The sequence below is a fragment of the Myxine glutinosa genome, chromosome 6, assembly GCF_964187855.1.
Source record: "Myxine glutinosa chromosome 6, kmMyxGlut1.1, whole genome shotgun sequence".
NCBI lineage: Eukaryota > Metazoa > Chordata > Myxini > Myxiniformes > Myxinidae > Myxine > Myxine glutinosa.
The window spans coordinates 122948402-122967029 of record NC_136266.1 but is presented as its reverse complement, the minus strand read 5'-3'; the positions used below and the strand labels follow the sequence as shown (position 1 = coordinate 122967029).

Sequence of the window (18628 nt, the reverse complement as noted above, 5' to 3'; positions counted from 1 at the left end):
TTTATTTTTTTTATTTTTTGTATACTGAATCGAGGCTCGTGAAAGAGCTAACATTTACTTCACAAACAAATCAACCAGACAAACAAAATACCCAAAAAGAGGGAGCGGAAGACAAGATGGGGAGAGAAGGGGAAGCACACAAACACAACATCCGAGAGCAGGAAGGTGTGGAAGGGAGAGGGCCTGGGGGGAGGAGGCATGGGAAGGGGGGGCGGCGGGAGGGAGAAGTATAAAACACAAGGACACCAAGGACTTCCTGGACAGAAGTTGGTATTTCAAAAAAGTGGAATTGGGGTGAAATTAGCGGGGGTAGAAAAGATCAAGGTTTTGGATGGGGGAAGATAAGAGATGGTGGTGAACAGCTGTTTTAAAGACTTGGAGGGTGGAGTGGGATTGAAGAGAATGAGGGAGTTTGTTCCAGAGGCAGGAGAAAAGAGGAATGAAGGAGTGAAGGTGAGCAGAGAGTCTTGATTTTGGCAGTTTAACCATAAGAGGGTTGCAGGCAGATCTTGTGCGACCTGTAGGAATATTTGCGGGACAGAGCCCAGAGAGAGCTGGGGGGGCAAGGCCAGAGAGGAGTCGGTAGAAGACGGAAAGACCACCAACCTGCCTGCGGTGAGTGAGTGAGAGGCCCTTGGAGTTAGCTTCATCGCGGGAGATTCCAATGATTCTGAATGCTTTGGTTTCAACAGCGTGAAGGCGAGCAAGGTGTGAGGCAGGAGCACCAGCCCAGAGGGGAGAGCAGTATTCCATTGAGCTGCGGATGAAAGCCTTGTATGTGGTGAGGAGCTCAGGTGTGCCAAGGAAGGACTTCGCACGACGGAGGATGCCCAGTCGGCGACTGGCTTTGGAGGCCAGATTTGAAATGTGGTTTTCCCAGGAAAGATCATGGCAGATAGTAAATTGGAACTAAATGTTCATTTTGGCTACTTGGAATTCCTTTTTCTGTGTAATAATTTACCAATTCTCATACAAACAAAATACCCAATTGAAGGAAAAAACACCTTTCAGAATGCACCACACAGCATCTAGAAATCAAAATTTTTCTGGGGGACATGCCCCCAGACCCCCCTGGCCTGCTTACACGCGCTCCGTGGCTCGACCCTCGCGAAAGGGAGGGGGTGCTGGGGATGTGCTCTGGGAGCCAAGGGGCATGGAAAGATAGCATGGAAAGAGCTGACCTTCCCAAAACTGATCCATATTTTGTTTTTTTCTGAGACAACCTTTTTTTTTTTTGGGATACAGGATCGAGGCTCGTGAAAGAGCTAACATTTATCACACAAAAAAAATCAAACAGACACAAAACATATAATAAGGGTAGCGGTAGACAAGATGGGGAGAGAATGGGCAGCACAAACACAACATTTGAGAGCAGGGACATCGGGAGATCTGTGGGAGGGAGAGGGCTTAGGGGGAAGTGGGAGAGGTATACAACATATGGACACTGCAAGGACTTCCAGGAAAGAAGTTGGTATTTCAAAAAAGTGCATCTGGGGTGAAATTAGCGGGGGTAGAAAAGATCAAGGTTTTGGATGGGGGAAGATAAGAGATGGTGGTGAACAGCTGTTTTAAAGACCTGGAGGGAGGAGTGGGATTGAAGAGAGTGAGGGAGTTTGTTCCAGAGGCGGGAGAAAAGAGGATTGAGGGAGTGAAGGTGAGCAGAGAGTCTTGATTTTGGCAGTTTAACCATAAGAGGGTTGCAGGCAGATCTTGTGTGACCTGTAGGAATATTTGGGGGACAGCCCAGAGAGAGCTGGGGGAGCAATGCCAGAGAGGAGTCGGTAGAAGACAGAAAGACCACCAACCTGCCTGCGGTGAGTAATTGAAAGGCCCTCGGAGTTAGCTTCATCGCGGGAGATTTCAATGATTCTGAAAGCTTTGGTTTCAACAGCGTGAAGCCGAGCTAGGTGTGAGGCAGGAGCACCGGCCCAGAGGGGAGAACAGTATTCCATTGAGCTGCGGATGAAAGCCTTGTATGTGGTGAGGAGCTCATGTGTGCCAAGGAAGGACTTCGCATGACGGAGGATGCCCAGTCGGCGACTGGCTTTGGAGGCCAGATTGGAAATGTGGTTTTCCCATGAAAGATCATGGCAGATAGTGAGACCCAAAAGCTTGAGTGACAGAACTTGGAGAGGATTGTTCAGAAAGTAGATGGGAGGGTTGTCCAGTCGGTCTTTTCGGAGAGACATGGTAAGAGTGTGAGATTTATCAGGATTGAAAGACATGTTCCACTTGTTTGACCAGTCTGTGATTTTGTTCAGGTCTGCAGAGAGTGAGGAGGCTGCAGACTGTGCCGATCTGAGGGATGAGGAATGGAGCGACAGAGAGTGGAGTCATCAGCAAAGAGGTAGAGGGAATTTTCAAGAGAGTCAGAGAGATCATTGATGAAGACCAGAAAAAGCACAGGGCCAAGAACACTGCCTTGGGGATCTCCAGCCTGAACAGGAATGGGAGATGAGACAAACCCAGTCAGGGCCACACGTTGACTACGACTAGAGTGGAAGTCCGCAAGCCATGCGTGGAGATTTCCATGAGAAATAGGAGGAGATAGGAGAGTTTGGTGAGCAGAGCGGGGTGCCAGACCGTATCGAAGGCACATGATTTGTCAAGGGAGACAGCTCTGATTTCCTGTTTGGCATTGAGGACCTCCATCCATTGTTGAGACAGCAGAAGCAGCATGTCCAGAGGAGAGTGACCTGGTCTGAAACCGAATTGATCGTCAGAGATCAAGCCATTGGAGAAGAGGAAAGATTTGAAACTTCTCACAGGTGGTTGGTTTGAGCTAAATTTGTTTGTGTAGCACCTCGTGTGGAGCAGTTGTACATACAATATCACATCTTATTTTTCATTTTGTCCTCTATGCAGGTCGGAAAGCGGTCCTCCCGCCAAGTGGATGGAATTTGCCGACACTGTCTTCCAAACACGGCTGGAACCATTTCTGCAGAAAGCACAGGTCTGGCCTGCTCACCTGATGCATCTTAACAACCATATCAGTGTGTATCTCAGAACTCATTAATTTTGTTTAAAATGGATTTGGAGAATTAGTGGACTTTCAGCTTCTTGTATAAAGAATAAAGAGGCAATGGCAATATTTGTCACACATTTTGCCACTTCTAAAAAACATGATGAACACTGCACTGAATATTGTGTCTGTAGCCGATGACGTCATTGGTGTCTACAACTCGGAAGAATTAAACAGTAAACTTGCGGCACCGTTCAGCATTATGTTTTGAAGATTTTTGTGCAACAAGCTTCGTTTAATCTAACGGGTTTTCATGCTACATTGCACATGTTTTTTCTCTTTTTCTTGGCAATCCAGGAACTAAAGAGATCATTTGCATCTCAGACTTTATAGGAGATCATGGTGGAAGCATAATGCTAATTTGCTCGGCATATTAAAATGTGTGTTAGTTAAGTTTGAGATAGTATTGGTTTTGTGTTGATTCAGTCTAAAGATGGGCACGTTTGTCTGCTGACAGCAAATTGCAGAGACGCTCGATGCAGTTTGCAAACGGCAAGAGAGTTCTTCCAGACCGTCGTCATCAAGCGAAATAGACCTAAAGGTAATAAATAACAGCATTGCATCACGACGAGTAATGTTATGCTTCAGTTGTGTTTCTGAGGTGAAATGTGTTTTTGCCATTCTGTGTAATTACCCCGCGCACGCGAAGCGAGGTTACGCAATTGGTTCATGTCCATCCATCTGTCTGTCTCGTCAGTTTATGATTGGGGAACAACTTCTTTAAATTGAAAGTTATATTTTGAACATGAATCAGAACTTTTTTTTACAGTACCTTGGCGTTTTACAGTACCTTGGCTCTGAATTTGTCCCAATCGCACATGTGCAGAGGAGGGAGATAATATTTTTATGATGTCTGCCTGCCTGGCAGTCAAACACAATTGAAAATCATTTCAAACAGTTCAGTTGTGTTTTGGCAAACTCCAGTCGGGCTTTCTCAGCAATGGGGTCCTCCTGGGTCCTCCTGGGTCTCCTACCATGTAATCCCCTTTCATTGAGTTGGCAACGGATGGTGAGTTGACCTAAAGACTTGAGTCATTTTCAAAAACTGGGTTTTCAAACATACACAACATACATAAGTTTAATGGGGAAAAAAAGCTTACTGTTTTTAAGGACGTCATAAATGACACAAACAACGAGTACGAAGAGCTAATGTAACGTGTTAGATAGGTGGTGTAATAGACACTGGGTAAAACGGTGGTAAAACCCAGAATTGATTTATTCATACTTCTTTAAATCTCTTTAAGCCTTCACTTAAATTAAATCATGTAGTTGAATACTGTGGAACACAAATAACGGTCATAATACTTCCAAGAACGATGATATTTATCGATTATATACCATGAGATTGCGTGGCATTTGAGAGGGTCGGGGTGAATAAGATGCCGATTGACACTGCGTTCGATCAATAAGACCTCCATCTCCTAAACTGCGACTCAACGTCTTCTTATTACAGTGCAGAAGGGTGATATTTTTTGTATGCATAGTCGAGGCTTGCGGAAGAGATGGTACTAGTATTCTGAACAGAGCAGGACAAAACAGTACAAAAGGAACAGTTGAGGGAGGAGGAAACACCACCAGCAGAGTTGAAGGCCAAGATAGATGCGAGACTTGGACAAGCAATATTTTTGTGGAGATAATGGAAAATTGTGAGCATAAGTACACAGTATCACCATTACCGCCATGCCAACCGACCTGTTGCAGGTGAAATGGAGTTTGGAGTTGCTTGTTGAAGTTGTTCTGGAGGACCTACTCACAGAAGCCATTGAGGATGAGTTGAGATTGCGAACGGAGATGTTTGGTTTTGAAACACCGCTTCCTCAGCAGAGGCTTTCCCTGGATGAGATGCTTCAGCGACTGAACGACATGGAGGTAGGCCGTTCAATCTTAGTGTGGACCACCTGTTATTGTGCATGAAGTCTTGCAGTCTACAGGGTGGCCTGAAAGTCTCTTTCGCCCTCCCCAGTACAGCATTGTGTTGGACAAAACTAGAAGTGGAAAATTTAGTGATTTATCCACATTTGCTGATCTTTATCTTTTCATTCAATGCATCTGCCCCACATTGGCAGTTGTTCATCGACGATCTGGAGTTTGTTTCCAACCTCGCTTGGAATACCTGTTGGGAGATGAGATGCATATCGGTATTTGTCCCTTTTTTGTAGTTGTGATGTTTTTTTCCCCAGCGGGAGCAAAATGATATCAGGAGGAAATGGGCTGAGGTAAAATACGCTGATGTGGTTTCACCCATTGGGCACTCGTTGACAGGTAAGATCATTGTTAAACCAGCACCTGTTTAACGATTAAGCATTGCAGCAGTGCAGCGGTTGTTCTCGGAGTGAAATAATTAACATGGGAATTTTTGTTTCGGTGCTTGCAATGCTCATGGTAGATGCTTTAACGTTTTACCCGACAACACGAGTCGAGTTTCACAGACAATGTATGGGGATACAAGGGAAAAGTCTTTCGCTCTTGTCACACACATTTGAACCAATTTGAGCTTTCATTGCAGAAGAATTTGTTACTGTGTCAAGCAAGCAAGTGACCACATCACCTCAACCTCTATTAATCACCAGCAACCATGAGTTGCCCCTTGCTATACCTCCATCCATTCCCCATTCAAGGTATGCCAACACTTCCTCTAAACCCTAATGATTCCATTATTTTTCTTCTTTCTGCCTTCTTGTTCCTATCTGTTTTCTTTCTTTCTGTTCTTCTTCTTTGTCTATCTGTCTTCTTCTTCTTCTCTGTCTTCTTCTTCTCTGTCTTCTTCTTCTTTATCTTCTTCTTCTTCTCTGTTTTCTTCTTCTTCTTTCTGTCTTCTGTCTTCTTCTCTCTGTGTTATTTTCCTTCAACAAAATCCAATTCCCCATAAGTTGTTTACATTCTCACACTATTCAATTATTTTAGTTATTTTTAACCAAGGAGTTTGCCTTTCTGCAGTCATCTTTGCATTGGAATTTCTGCATTAAGTTGGAATAATGTACAGCAAGATTAGCAGAGATGGATTGCACATCTAAAAAGTATATATATATATAGAGTGTGTCAAATACAGATTTAACTGGTGTATGTTAAACTGAATGCTCAGAGCCGAACTTGAAGATGGAATTACTTTCGAGCCATCCAACCCTGCGTACATCAGCCGGAACACTGATGGGTTTAGCAATTTGGTGATACTCTCGGTTCCTCCAACTGAACTTCAAAACATGAGGAACTACCGGCAGAGGTTTATGCATCACTTGAGGCAAATCAACCATGATGCGGTTGGGGACTTTGATCCCTGGAACATTGCAGAGAGGTGCGTTGTTTTGAATGTCATCCATTTTGTAAGTCTTAGGTCTATCCTTTGGCAGAATCATTGTGTGGATTAGAAAAATAGTGCACAGAGAGTTTTCATTGAGCATTGGAACTTAAGGAGTACAAACATGTTCTCGTCCAAAATGCGATATCATTCCATAAAAATGATCATGAGGAATCACTTCTCCTGAAAGAGGGCACTCACCCTTGGTGTATGAAGGCATTTCAGTGGCTCTGCGTTCACCTTTTATCGGAGAATATGATCACCTAGCTGTCCTCAAAACAATCATTCGCCATACATCATGCTGGCAAAAAAGTGGCTGGGAACTAATAACCTCCAGACCATGAGGGAAGAATTAATTCTGGGTACCGGCACGCAATTGCCTGTTCTTTTCGTAAGGCACCATGAGATCTTCAGAGTGCGAGCAGATTTGAAAGCTCTGTTGCGACGTGCTATGGAGTATTGACCAAATGACTTGAAACTATCGTCTGGTGCAATTTGCACATAATGGGTAATTTAGTAAAATTAATTTATTGTATCAAATGAGACGATCGCCCTTAAATGGGAACTAAAACACCTGTACCGTAAATTATTCTTTGATGTCACAAAAATTTTAATGATTTCCAAAAAAAAAAAAATGTTCTTTTCAAATTGAAAGTTAAACTTTTTCGCTTCAACCTCACCCTGTCTCTCCGAACGGACCGTCTGGCAAACCCTCCCATCTGCTTCCTAAACAAACCACTTTTAAGAAGTTACCGTGCCTTCAGAAAGTATTCACACTCCTTGACTTTCTCACATTTTGTTGTTTTACAGCCTGAATTTAAAATGGATTAAATTGGGATATTTTTTCAGTGATCTGCACAAAATAACCCATAATGTCAAAGTGGAAATTTGTTTTTAGAAATTTTGACAAAAATAATTAAAAACGAAATACAGAAATATCTAATTGACATAAGTATTCAACCGTCGCAGTCAATAATTCGTAGAAGCGCCTTTGGCAGCGATTACAGCTTTGAGTCTTCTTGGGTATATACTCGTATGTATCATCTTTGCACATCTGGATTTGGGGAGTTTCTCCCATTCTTCCTTGCAGATTTGATCAAGCTCTCTCAAGTTAGATGGGGAGCGTCAGTGAACAGCAATCTTCATGTCTTTCCCACAGATTCTCAATGGGATTCAAGACTGGGCTTTGGCTGGGCCACTGAAGGACTTTCACATTCTTGTTCTGAATCCAATCCATTGTTGCTTTGGCTTTATGATTGGGATCATTGTCTTGTTGTAACATTAATCTTCGCTGCAGTCTAAAGTCTTTTGCACTCTGAAGCAGGTTTTCCTTGATTTGCCTGTATTTGGCTCTATTCATTGTACCCTCTATCCTTACAAGTCTCCCAGTCCCTGCTGCTGAAAAGCATCCCCATAGCATGATGCTGCCACCACCATGCTTCGTGATAGGGATGGTGTTAGATGGGTGATAAGCTGTGCTCGGTTTCCACCAGACGTAGCACTTTGAATTCAGGCCAAAGAGTTCATTTTTCATCTCATCAGACCGCAGGATCTTTTGCCTCATGCTCTGAGTCTTTCACGTTGATTTAATGACGGGTTCACCCCAACCCCCCTCTCACCACCCATTTGTTGGGGGTGAGGGTTCGTGGGAGAGGGGTTTTTGGGAAACGCCAGTGTCTCCATATTTTGATTAAACCCTAACAGCGAAGCGACGAGCAGGATTGGAATCAAAATGAGAAATATGTTACAACCTGCATGGAGCAACAGGTTGACTAGTTAGACCACAGTAATGAAGTAGTAAATAATTTGGTGGGTAAAGTAAACCTAAACTATAAGACAGTCAGTTGAGGCTATGAAGCAGCCAAACTCGAAGGCTAAGCCGTAGCAGCACCTTCGTGGGCCACTCTGCAGGATCTGGTGCTTGTTGCCTTGCTGCGTGCCAATTTGTACAGAACAATAACATTTATATGGAAGACTGCAAGGTGCAGGCTTCATGGTAGCAACAACCCATCATCTAAGATGTGAGGGCTCTCGCTCACTCTTGGGATTTGGAGATTGGGCGGCCATCTTACAAGAATGCCCACCGACCAATTTTAGACCTGAGGGCACTTCAATAGATGATGAAATAGTCGCATATGCTGATCGAGTTTATCATGATGAACGGACTCAATACAGATGCAGTGAACCAATATAGGAATTATCAGCAAACAACCCTAAGTGGTTCGTCAGCAAAGCAACAGGTAGGCTCTGCTAGCATTCTAGTAATATATTTAACTACTTGAGGACTAGCTCTGAGCTTGGGTCACTTGGGCCTGGCTTTGGTATGGCATCAAATCAACATGCAACTCTCTAGGCCTAGCTTAGGCGTGCCTTCAAATCTATACATAACCCTCGCCCTGTAAGTGTTGGTACGGGATCGTGTTTCAGCAATTTCCGAGGCTTGTTTCCCAGGTGGTGATCGCCTGTTGATCAAATACGAACGCTGACGTCTCAAAGTGGTCTTCGCAAACACCACGATATTTAAAATGAACATACGTTTTGATGTTTAATTTGTTCATTCATAAGTTTGTCAACCACAAAGCAGATGATCATGAACGATCTTTTTGTGGGTCACGGATGCAAAAAACGATTTCTGAGTTGTGTGGGCAAATTTGTCGACGATTGGAACAGTTAATATCTTGGCACATCGGCATCTTGAACGCTAGAATAATTTATGATGAAACGCAGGCGTGCACATCCGTCAGAGTTGTGCAACTTTCACGTCACACAAATAGAGGGAAGTACCTCTTTTGCATAACGGAAGTGAAAATAGTCCGATTTTAAAATACGTTTTTCCAGCTTATTATTCTCCCATAAAAAATTATTTTGGGGCTAATGGGTCAGGGAGGTCATCCATTAAAACATCTCTTCAAAAAATTTCATGATTTTTCCCTTTAACAGAAGCAATTGATTTCACCAGATATTTTATTTGACTCATTAAAATATTGGAATCTGTAGCAAATTGTGATGCTTTGTATTGCATTTTCTTTCCAGCCTATCGGAAGACCTTTTGACCGAAGCCGTGGAGGCCGTAGCCCAAGAAGTGTCCAAAGTTTGTGAGGATTGTGCTGAAAACATGTTCCTTGGCGAGTTTGCGCAGCACAAGCACCAGTCATGAAAGTGCCATTTTCTCTTGGTCATGCAATTTGCAAAACTCAGTTTAATTTCACCTTAAATTATAGTTTTGATAAATATCTTCTCTTCAAGATGCAGTATTTCCCTTCCCTTTCATGTGTCTAAATAAAATGTTTGTTTTTTTAATGAACATTTCTACGATTGGAGTGAGGAAATTACTCAATGTTCTGCTGATCATCCAATAATAAACGATTATTTTTTGTATTATCCAATAAATACAATTTGTCAAATGTCTGTCTGTTCGTGTTATTTGCAAAGACTGCTGGGCCGACGACCACCAAATTTGGCATGCAGACCAAGTCTGATCCAGGGATTGTCCTAAGAGTATTTTCAACCACCACCTCAGCCTTTAAAGAACCCAAAGACCCCTAACACTCCACGTGCATGCTTTTTACATGGCGGAGAGATTAGATTACATACTTGAGATAAGACATTTTACACGCTTGAGAGATTAGATCCCTAAAGACCCTTGAAGACCCCAAACACCCATAACATCCCTAAGACCTTTGAAGATCCCTTTTACCTTTAAGACCCACTAGCATCACCTCAACTCACCATTTTATATAAACCCAAACCGGCATCGCCTCGACTCGGCATTTTATATAAACCCAAACCGGCATCGCCTCGACTCGGCATTTTATGTAAACCCAAACCGGCATCACCTCAACTCACCATTTTAAATAAACACAAACCGGCATCCCCTGAACTCACCATTTAACAAATAAAATTTGTTGGATATCTGTCTGTCTGTTTGTTTGTTCACGATTTTCCAGCATCACCTGAACTCACCATTTAACAAATAAAATTTGTTGGATGTCTGTTTGTTCACGATTTTTGCAAACACCAAGTCCGATCTGGGTCTGTCCTAAAGTATTGTCATCAACCACCTCAGCTTTTAAAGACCCGAAGAACCTTCTTTACATGCTTTTTACCTGCTTGAGAGATTAAATTACATGCTCTTCAGCCCTCCCCTTCAAATATCCCTCCTCAGCCCTCCCCATTCAAATCTCCCTCCTGACCACTCTCCTTCAAATCTCCCTCCTCACCCCTCCCCTTCAAATCTCTCCTCACCCTCCCCTTCAACTCTCCCCCCTACCCCTCCCCGTCAAATCTGCCCACTCACCCCTCCCCTTCAAACCTCCCTCCTCACCCCTCCCCTTCAAACCTCCCTCCTCACCCCTCCCCTTCAAACCTCCCCCCTCACCCCTCCCCTTCAAACCTCCCCCCTCACCCCTCCCCTTCAAATCTCCCCTCATCCCTCCCCTTCAAACCTCCCTCCTCACCCCTCCCCTTCAAACCTCACCCCTCACCCCTCCCCTTCAAATCTCCCCCTCACCCCTCCCCTTCAAACCTCTCTCCTCACCTTCAAATCTCCCCCCCAACCCCTCCCCTTCAAAACTTCACATTTATCTTTTTGTTCCTTAGCCACTCCAGTTTAGCTTTGGCTGTGTTCTTCGGGTCGTTGTCATGCTGAAAGGTGAACTTCTGTTCCAATTTCAGCTATCCTGCAGAGGGCAGCTGGTTTTCCTCTAGAATTTTTCTGTATTTTACTCCATCCATTTTCCCTTTTATCCTGACAAGTGCCCCAGTCCCTGCTGATGAGAAACATTGTGATTGGTAAAAAATATATAATCCAAAAATTTTCTTCCCTTCAAATTAGACCGTGATTAATGATTTTCAATGGTTTTCAGAAAATAAATTTTTGCTTTTGGGTTTCCCTTCAACCTCGGCTTCTTGTGATGAAAAATATATCTTGTTTGGGTGTAAGATCACTGATAAACTTAACACATTCAAACTCATGGGCAGCTAACCTTTTTGCATTCCATTGGATAACTATCATTATTCCATGAAGGAGTCCTGAGACTTTCGGATCCATGACACTGATTTTATTATTTGACTTGCTGAATATTTTATAAATCTCCAGGGAAGAAATTCCCCCCCCAACCCAGGTATTTAATCTAATGGCTGCAGAGGAAATTATGTTTATTTTTTCTGATCTTCTTTATGCTTGGTCAGCACAATTTACTACTTTTGTGATAAAACTGATGAATCCCATTCCGATAATCTTCATGTCTAGATTGACTATTGCACTCTTGGTCTGGCATTCTTGATCTTTAATCTCTGCCTGAACTCTCACCCTTTTTGTCAATATATTGACCTCGCCATAGGATTTGGTCTTGGTGTTGGCTTTGCTTTGTTTATTGGGTTCTTAATTTTGTAAACCTTGAGAACAGCCTCAGCATCGGACAGCTTTCCTTCACGAGTTTTAACATGTTGGATCTGGGCAGCTCTTTGGAATTCAGGGCATCCTCTAATGGCTGCACTGTGATCCCCACCACAGTTGGCACAAGAAAAATTTGTACCGCTTCCATGTTCCTCAAGGATTTGCCTGTATTTGGCTCCATTCATTGGTTCCTCTATCCTTGCAAATCTCCCAGTCCCTGCCACTGAAAAGAATCCCCATAGCATGATGCTGCCACGATCATGCTTCACGGTAGGGATGGTGTTGGATGAGTGATGAACTGTGCTCGGATTCCACCAGACATACACTTTGCATTCAGGCCAAATAGTTCAATTTTAATATCTTTAGACCACAGAATATTTTGCCTCATGCTCTCAGTCTTTCATGTGCTTTTTGCAAACTCCAGGCATGCTGTCATGTTCGTTTTTCTCAGGAGTGGCTTCCATCTGGCTACTGTCACATAAAGCCTAGATTTGTGAAAGGCTGCAGAGACTGTTGTCCTTCTGGCAGGTTGTCCCATCTCAGCCAAGGAACTCTGTAGTTATGTTGGAGTAGTCATTAGGTTCTTGGTCACCTCCCTGGCAAAGGTCCTTCTTGCTCAGTTGCTCAGTTTGGTCAGACGGCCAGCTCTAGTCAGAAGAGTCTGGGTAGTTCCACATTCTTTTTATTTTCTCATGATTGAGCTCACTGTGCTCTTGGGAACTTTCAACACTGGAATTTGTTTTATACCCTTCCTCAGATCTCTGCCTCCTCAATTAACCAATTTTAAATTCTAACTGCAACACAACAAAGTGTGAAAAAGCCAAGGGGTGTGAATACTTTTCTGAAAGCACTGTACATTCAATAAATAGATCATCTGATCTGAACTTTTTGGGATTGCAGATGTCTGAATTCCTTTTCAATCAGTTTCCATTTGGATAGTGTTGTCAAAACTCAAAAGTTTAGAGCCATCAGAGGCTGAAACTATGACCCAGAGTTTGCCATGATGGCGTTCTGGCCAAGTGAGTGCTTTACCTTCTTTGGGTGAATACAACTCATCGCTATTCTCCCATCGAGGTGTACACCTCTTCTTCTTAGCTCAATGAACCATCAATGGACTCATCGTCGTCTTCACCAAACAAATTTGTCATGATCACTCACCTCTTCCTAATACCCAAGAGTATGAAATCTGGCCCGACATGTGAGAGATCGAACGTGTAAAGAAAGCGGAGAGATGTGAAAAGGAATACTGGAAGACAGCCAAACCATCCCTGACGCTCAAAATCGTCGTGAGAATTCTCCAGTGGATTGTAGTTTTGCTTTTTTAAAGACTGCTACAAAAGAGGATCAGCATTGTAGTTGTTGCATGTTCTTGTTTCGTAAAACGATTCAATGCATTTCCAAGAGATGTAACCATTTATTATTCAATATTTCAGTAAATATGAGTAATAACTAATAACATACACTACATGGCCAAAAGTATGCGGACACCCCTTCTAATTACTGGATTCGGCTGTTTCAGCCACACCCATAGCTGACAGGTATATATAATCAAGCACACAGCCATGCAATCTCCATAGACAAACATTGGCATGAGAATGGGCCGTACTGAAGAGCTCAGTGACTTTCAACGTGGCACCGTCATATGATGCCACCTTTCCAACAAGTCAGTTCGTCAAATTTCTGCCCTGCTAGAGCTGCCCTGGTCAACTGTAAGTGGTGTTATTGTGAAGTGGAAACGTCTAGAAGCAACAACAGCTCAGCCACGAAGTGGTAGGCCACACAAGCTCACAGAACCGGACCGCCGAGTGCTGGGGCACGTAGTGCGTAAAAATCGTCTGTTCTCGGTTGCAACATTCACGACCAAACTGCCTCTGGAAGCAACGTCGGCACAACAACTGTTCGTCGGGAGCTTCAGGAAATGGGTTTCCATGGCCGAGCAGCCGCACACAAGCCTAAGATCACCATGTGCAATGCCAAGCATTGGCTGGAGTGGTGTAAAGCTCGCCGCTATTGGACTCTGGATCAGTGGAAACGCATTCTCTGGAGTGATGAATAATGCTTCACCATCTGTCAGTCTGATGGACGAATCTGCTTTTGGCGGATGCCAGGGAACACTACCTGCCTGAATGCATAGTGCCAACTGTAAAGTTTGGTGGTGGAAGAATAATCGTCTGGGGCTGTTTTTCATGGTTCGGGCTCGGCCCCTTAGTTCCAGTGAAGGGAAATCTTAACGCTACAGCATACAATGACATTCTCGACGAGTGAGTGCTTCAAACTTTGTGGCAACAGTTTGGGGAAGGCCCTTTCCTGTTTCAGGATAACAATGCCCCCGTGCACAAAGTGAAGTCCATACAGAAATGGTTTGTCGAGATCGGTGTGGAAGAACTTGACTGGTCTGCACAGAGCCCTGACCTCAACCCCATCGAACACCTTTGAGATGAATTGGAACGCGGACTGCGAGCATGGCCTAATCGCCCAACATCAGTGCCTGACCTCACCAATGTTCTTGTGGCTGAATGGAAGCAAATCCTTGAAGCAATGTTCCAACATCTAGTGGAAATCCTTCCCAGAAGAGTGGAGGCTGTTATAGCAGCAAAGGCGGGTCCAACTCCATATTAATGCCCATGATTTTGGAATGAGATGTTCGACGAGTACATACGGGTGTGATGTTTGGGTGTCCACGTACTTTTGGCCATGTCGTGTATCTAAAAGTATTTTTTCTAAATGACTATCTTGGTGAGTATCTCATCTGTAGACCTTTTTGAATGTCCCATTAAGGGTGTTGTGTGGTGTCGATGGTAAAGGCACTGGGTCCAGAACTAATGGAATCCTAACACGTGCAGCTAGACCGTCACTGGGGTAAACAGGAAAACCATAGGCTGCAGTTTCCAGAAAAAGAGAAACTAAAACAGTCGCTGATAATAAAAAATAAAATCAACAGGTGCAGCACAAAAGCGACTAAATGTTTGGTGAACGGTGAGGAATGAACTTGGAAGCAATATAAATATAACACTACTTTGTGCTATTAGTTATTTACTATCCATATGACAATTCCAACAAGTATGTTTTTCTGCTCTTCGAGTTGTTGTGTTATTCCTTGTTATTACTTATCCTTCATTGGTTTGTATCTGGATCAAATAATGTTTTGAACTAATTCTTCACAATTGAGAGATGGGGCAAAAAATAATATATAGCACGATATCTCAAAAAGTTGTGGACAGATTTGAACAAAATTTGGTGGAGAGGTTGGGTGTGTGACTCGGACGAAATGATTAGGTTTTGGTGAAGATCTAGATCCAGATCTGGATCAGAGATTTTTTTAAGTGATTCTTCACCATTGAGTGATAGAGCCAAAAAGATACAGAAAAGTACAAAAAGATAGAGCCAAAAAAAAGTAAATACACCCCATGTAAGGTTTTGACATTTTCAACATATTTCAACATACAGCTATTTGATCTTCATTACAACAATATTGATAGATAAAGGTGATATAATATAACAAATATCATGAAACATTTACATTTTGTAAGTCCATTGTATAATTTAAATAAAAATAAATGCAAATTTCGCATGTGGAAAAAGTAAGTAAACCCCAACATTTAGCACTACTTCAAATACCTAAAATTAGAATCAGGTGAACCAGCTGAGGTGCAAATGATTAGAACATTGTTAGAGAGGATCTTGGAGGAACCTGTCTTATTTAAACTTCAGACATTTAGTTTGGTTTGCTCTTTGTTGTTGAAGTGTGCGGCGTCACCATGTCCAGATCAAAAGAGCTCTCTGAGGCCTTCAGAAAGAAGGTTCGAGTCCAATAGATGCCTACGAGTCTGGGAAGGGATTTAAAAAGATCTGCAAACAATTTGAAATCAATCATTGGACTGTCTGGAAGATCATCTACAAGTGGAGAAGATTCCAAACAACTGCCAACTTGTTCAGGCCAGGCCGCCCCAGCAAGTTCAGCCCGAGAGCAGACCGCAAGATGCTGAAATAAGTTTCTAAGAACCCCAGAATGTCATCACAGGACCTACAGGTAGCTCTTGCCACTGTTGATGTCAAAGTGCACGAGTCTACCATTACATTAGAAAGAGGCTGCACAAATTTGATCTACATGGGAGCTGTGCCAGGAGGAAACCTTTGCTGTCCAGAAAGAACATCAGGGCAAGAATAAAGTTTGCCAATGAACACCAGGCAAAGACCAGCACTTCTGGAACAATGTGCTCTGGACAGATGAGTCAAAGGTAGAGCTATTTGGCCACAGTACCAGAAGATATGTTTGGTGAAAAGCAAAGACAGCATTTGACCACAAGAACCTGATACCAACTGTAAAGCATGGTGGTGGAAATATTATGGTTTGGGGCAGCTTTGCTGCATCAGGGCCTGGGCAGCTCACCATCATAGAGTCCACTATGAATTCTTCATTGTACCAGAGGGTGCTTGAGGATAATGTGAGGCCATCTGTCGGAAAGTTGAAGCTCAACCGAAGGTGGACCTTGCAACATGACAATGACCCTAAACATACCAGTAAATCCACCAAGGAATGGCTGAAAAGAAAGAAATGGAGGGTTCTGGAATGGCCAAGTCAAAGCCCGGATCGAGATGTTGTGGGGGGATTTGAAACGAGCTGTGCATGCAAGAAACCCCTCAAGCATCGCACAGCTGAAAGAATTCTGCATGGAGGAGTGGGAAAAAATTTCTCCCAGTCGATGTCAGAGACTGGTACACAGTTATAAGAAACGCCTACTTGAGGTTGTTTCTGCCAAAGGGGGCAATACCACCTATTAGAGCCAAGGGTGTACTTACTTTTTCCACATGCGAAATTTGCATTTATGTTTATTTAAATTACACAATGGACTACAAAATGTAAATGGTTCATGATATTTGTTATATTATATCACCTTTATCTATCAATATTGTTGAAATGAAGATCAAATAGCTGTATGTTGAAATATGTTGAAAAAGTCAAAACTTTACATGGGGTGTACTTGCTGTTTCATGTGACTGTATACTGTATACCATTTTATTTCAAAACGATGTGTAAGACTTATGACAAAACTAGGTGGCTGCGTTGGATAACTGATAAGAACAAGCCGATTGGGTTCAGTTCTGAATCCAGATCTGACCTGTCAGTGGGATATAAAATGTAATCTGTTCAGTCTGGTGGAGGTTTGTGCTCTCCCGAGTGGCATATTCTATTTCAGTATCTTCTATGCCTTGGCAGCTTGAAGTCCAGAAACAGTAGGTTTTTGGTGTGTCTGTTCGTCCATTATTGGGTTGTTTTTTTTACCCCAACAACTTGCGAATCACAGAAGAGATCTCAACCAAAGTTGACACGTATGGACCATAATACAAAGATTAACCGATTCTACTTGAGCTCACCAGGTTGAAGGTCATGTGCTCTTTGAAAATCATTTTGCAGACTAAAACTCAAGTTATAGAAACCTTTTGATGTTGTCTGTCTTCTACATGTTTGTTTTCTCTCTTTTGTGATATGTAATTTTTCATGTGACCTTTAACTGAGATCAAACGTGACAGTAGGTTGACATCCACTGTAGTTATATCCATCAGCACATTCGCATCAAATTATACTTTATTGTTAGACCGTCTGGCGTGCAGTCGGAGACAGTTTTGTAATCACGTGTGTGTGTGTGTGTGTGTGTGTGTGTGTGTGTGTATGTATGTATGTGTGTATGTATGTATGTGTGTGTGTGCGTGTGTCTGTGTGTGTGTGCGTGTGTCTATGTGTGTGCGTGTGTCTGTGTGTGCATGTGTCTGTGTGTGCATGTGTCTGTGTGTGCATGTGTCTGTGTCTGTGTGTGCGTGTGTCTGTGCGTGTGTCTGTGTGTGTGTGTGTGTGTGTGTGTGTGTGTGTGTGTGTGTGTGTGTGTGCGTCTGTGTGTGTGTCTGTGTGTGTGTGCGTGTGTCTGTGTGTGCATATATATGTGTGTGTGCGTGTGTGTGTGTGCATGTGTCTCTGTGTGTGTGTGTGTGTCTGTCTGTCTGTCTGTGCATATGTCTGTGTGTGTGTGTGCATGTGTCTGTGTGTGTGTGTGTGTGTTACGGATTAGTCACATCCGTTGTGGTGGTTTTCATCCACTGTAAACATTTTTGATTCCATGTACTATTATTGTTGTCGTTTAAGGGAGATAGAGATTACTATTTTCAAAAGGTAAAAAAGTGAATGTTTTAAATGAAACCGGAACCGGACGTCGACGAAGAGGAAGAGAAGGTGGAGCGAGTGAGTCGGACAAGAAGCCTAGCTGCTTTGAGGTCTGGAGCGAACATTGGCGAACGAGAGTCACGAGTGAACTTTTGGTTTCCCAGGAAAGGGATACCTGCGACAGAGTTGAAATCGCTGTGACAGATCAACCTGCGTGTCAGGTTTTGCGGTTGATTCCGAGGAGAATCATCATAGTGCCGTTACGCCACGAGAACGGGCCGTCGGCCATCTTGACTCGCGCGCTTTGCGCATCGCTCAAGGTTTTTCACTTCGCTTCAACCATTCTCACCGCATCCAGACGTTAATTTGGTTTGTGTGTGTAACGTGGCTTTTGAGTGGGAAATCTGCGGTTCGCCGATTGAGAGCCGTCAAACGTCCACACCTGAAGGTGTGATTTCCCCGTCGCTTCTCGAGGACACCTTCGCCCATCTTTGGCAGTGTAACTGCCAACCCAACAGGATTCTGGTCTCGATACGACATCATACGGACGATCACTGGAGTGGATCGACTTTGGCTTGAAGCCGGAATCAACTTTGGCTTGAAGCTGGGAAAGAGACATTGGGGATGTTCTTTTCGCTCACTTGGAGCACAGTGAGTTATATATTACGAAACTGATGGTACCATCATAGGAATGATATATATTGATTGTACTTTTGATTAATATTGTTACTGTACCGTTATTCTTGTGTGACCTTA

At 43.2% G+C, this 18628-nt stretch overlaps 1 protein-coding gene across 6 annotated transcripts in view; it reads left to right on the top strand.

Moving 5' to 3' along the window:
• The window catches only part of KIAA0753 (KIAA0753 ortholog), an 81909-nt gene extending 72188 nt beyond the window's left edge, over positions 1-9721 (top strand). For 4 of the 6 annotated variants that reach the window (XM_068120991.2, XM_068120990.2, XM_068120989.2 and 1 more), the window contains 7 exons: positions 2866-2953; positions 3480-3563; positions 4724-4891; positions 5203-5284; positions 5529-5640; positions 6105-6314; positions 9351-9721. In XM_068120991.2, coding sequence (XP_067977092.2) covers positions 2866-2953; positions 3480-3563; positions 4724-4891; positions 5203-5284; positions 5529-5640; positions 6105-6314; positions 9351-9474 — 868 coding nt within the window. In that variant the 3' untranslated portion in view covers positions 9475-9721. The remainder of the gene's footprint in view (positions 1-2865; positions 2954-3479; positions 3564-4723; positions 4892-5202; positions 5285-5528; positions 5641-6104; positions 6315-9350) is intronic. The other 2 variants (XM_078780453.1, XM_068120993.2) reach the window with 1 other exon arrangement.
• The last annotated feature ends 8907 nt before the right edge of the window (positions 9722-18628 follow it).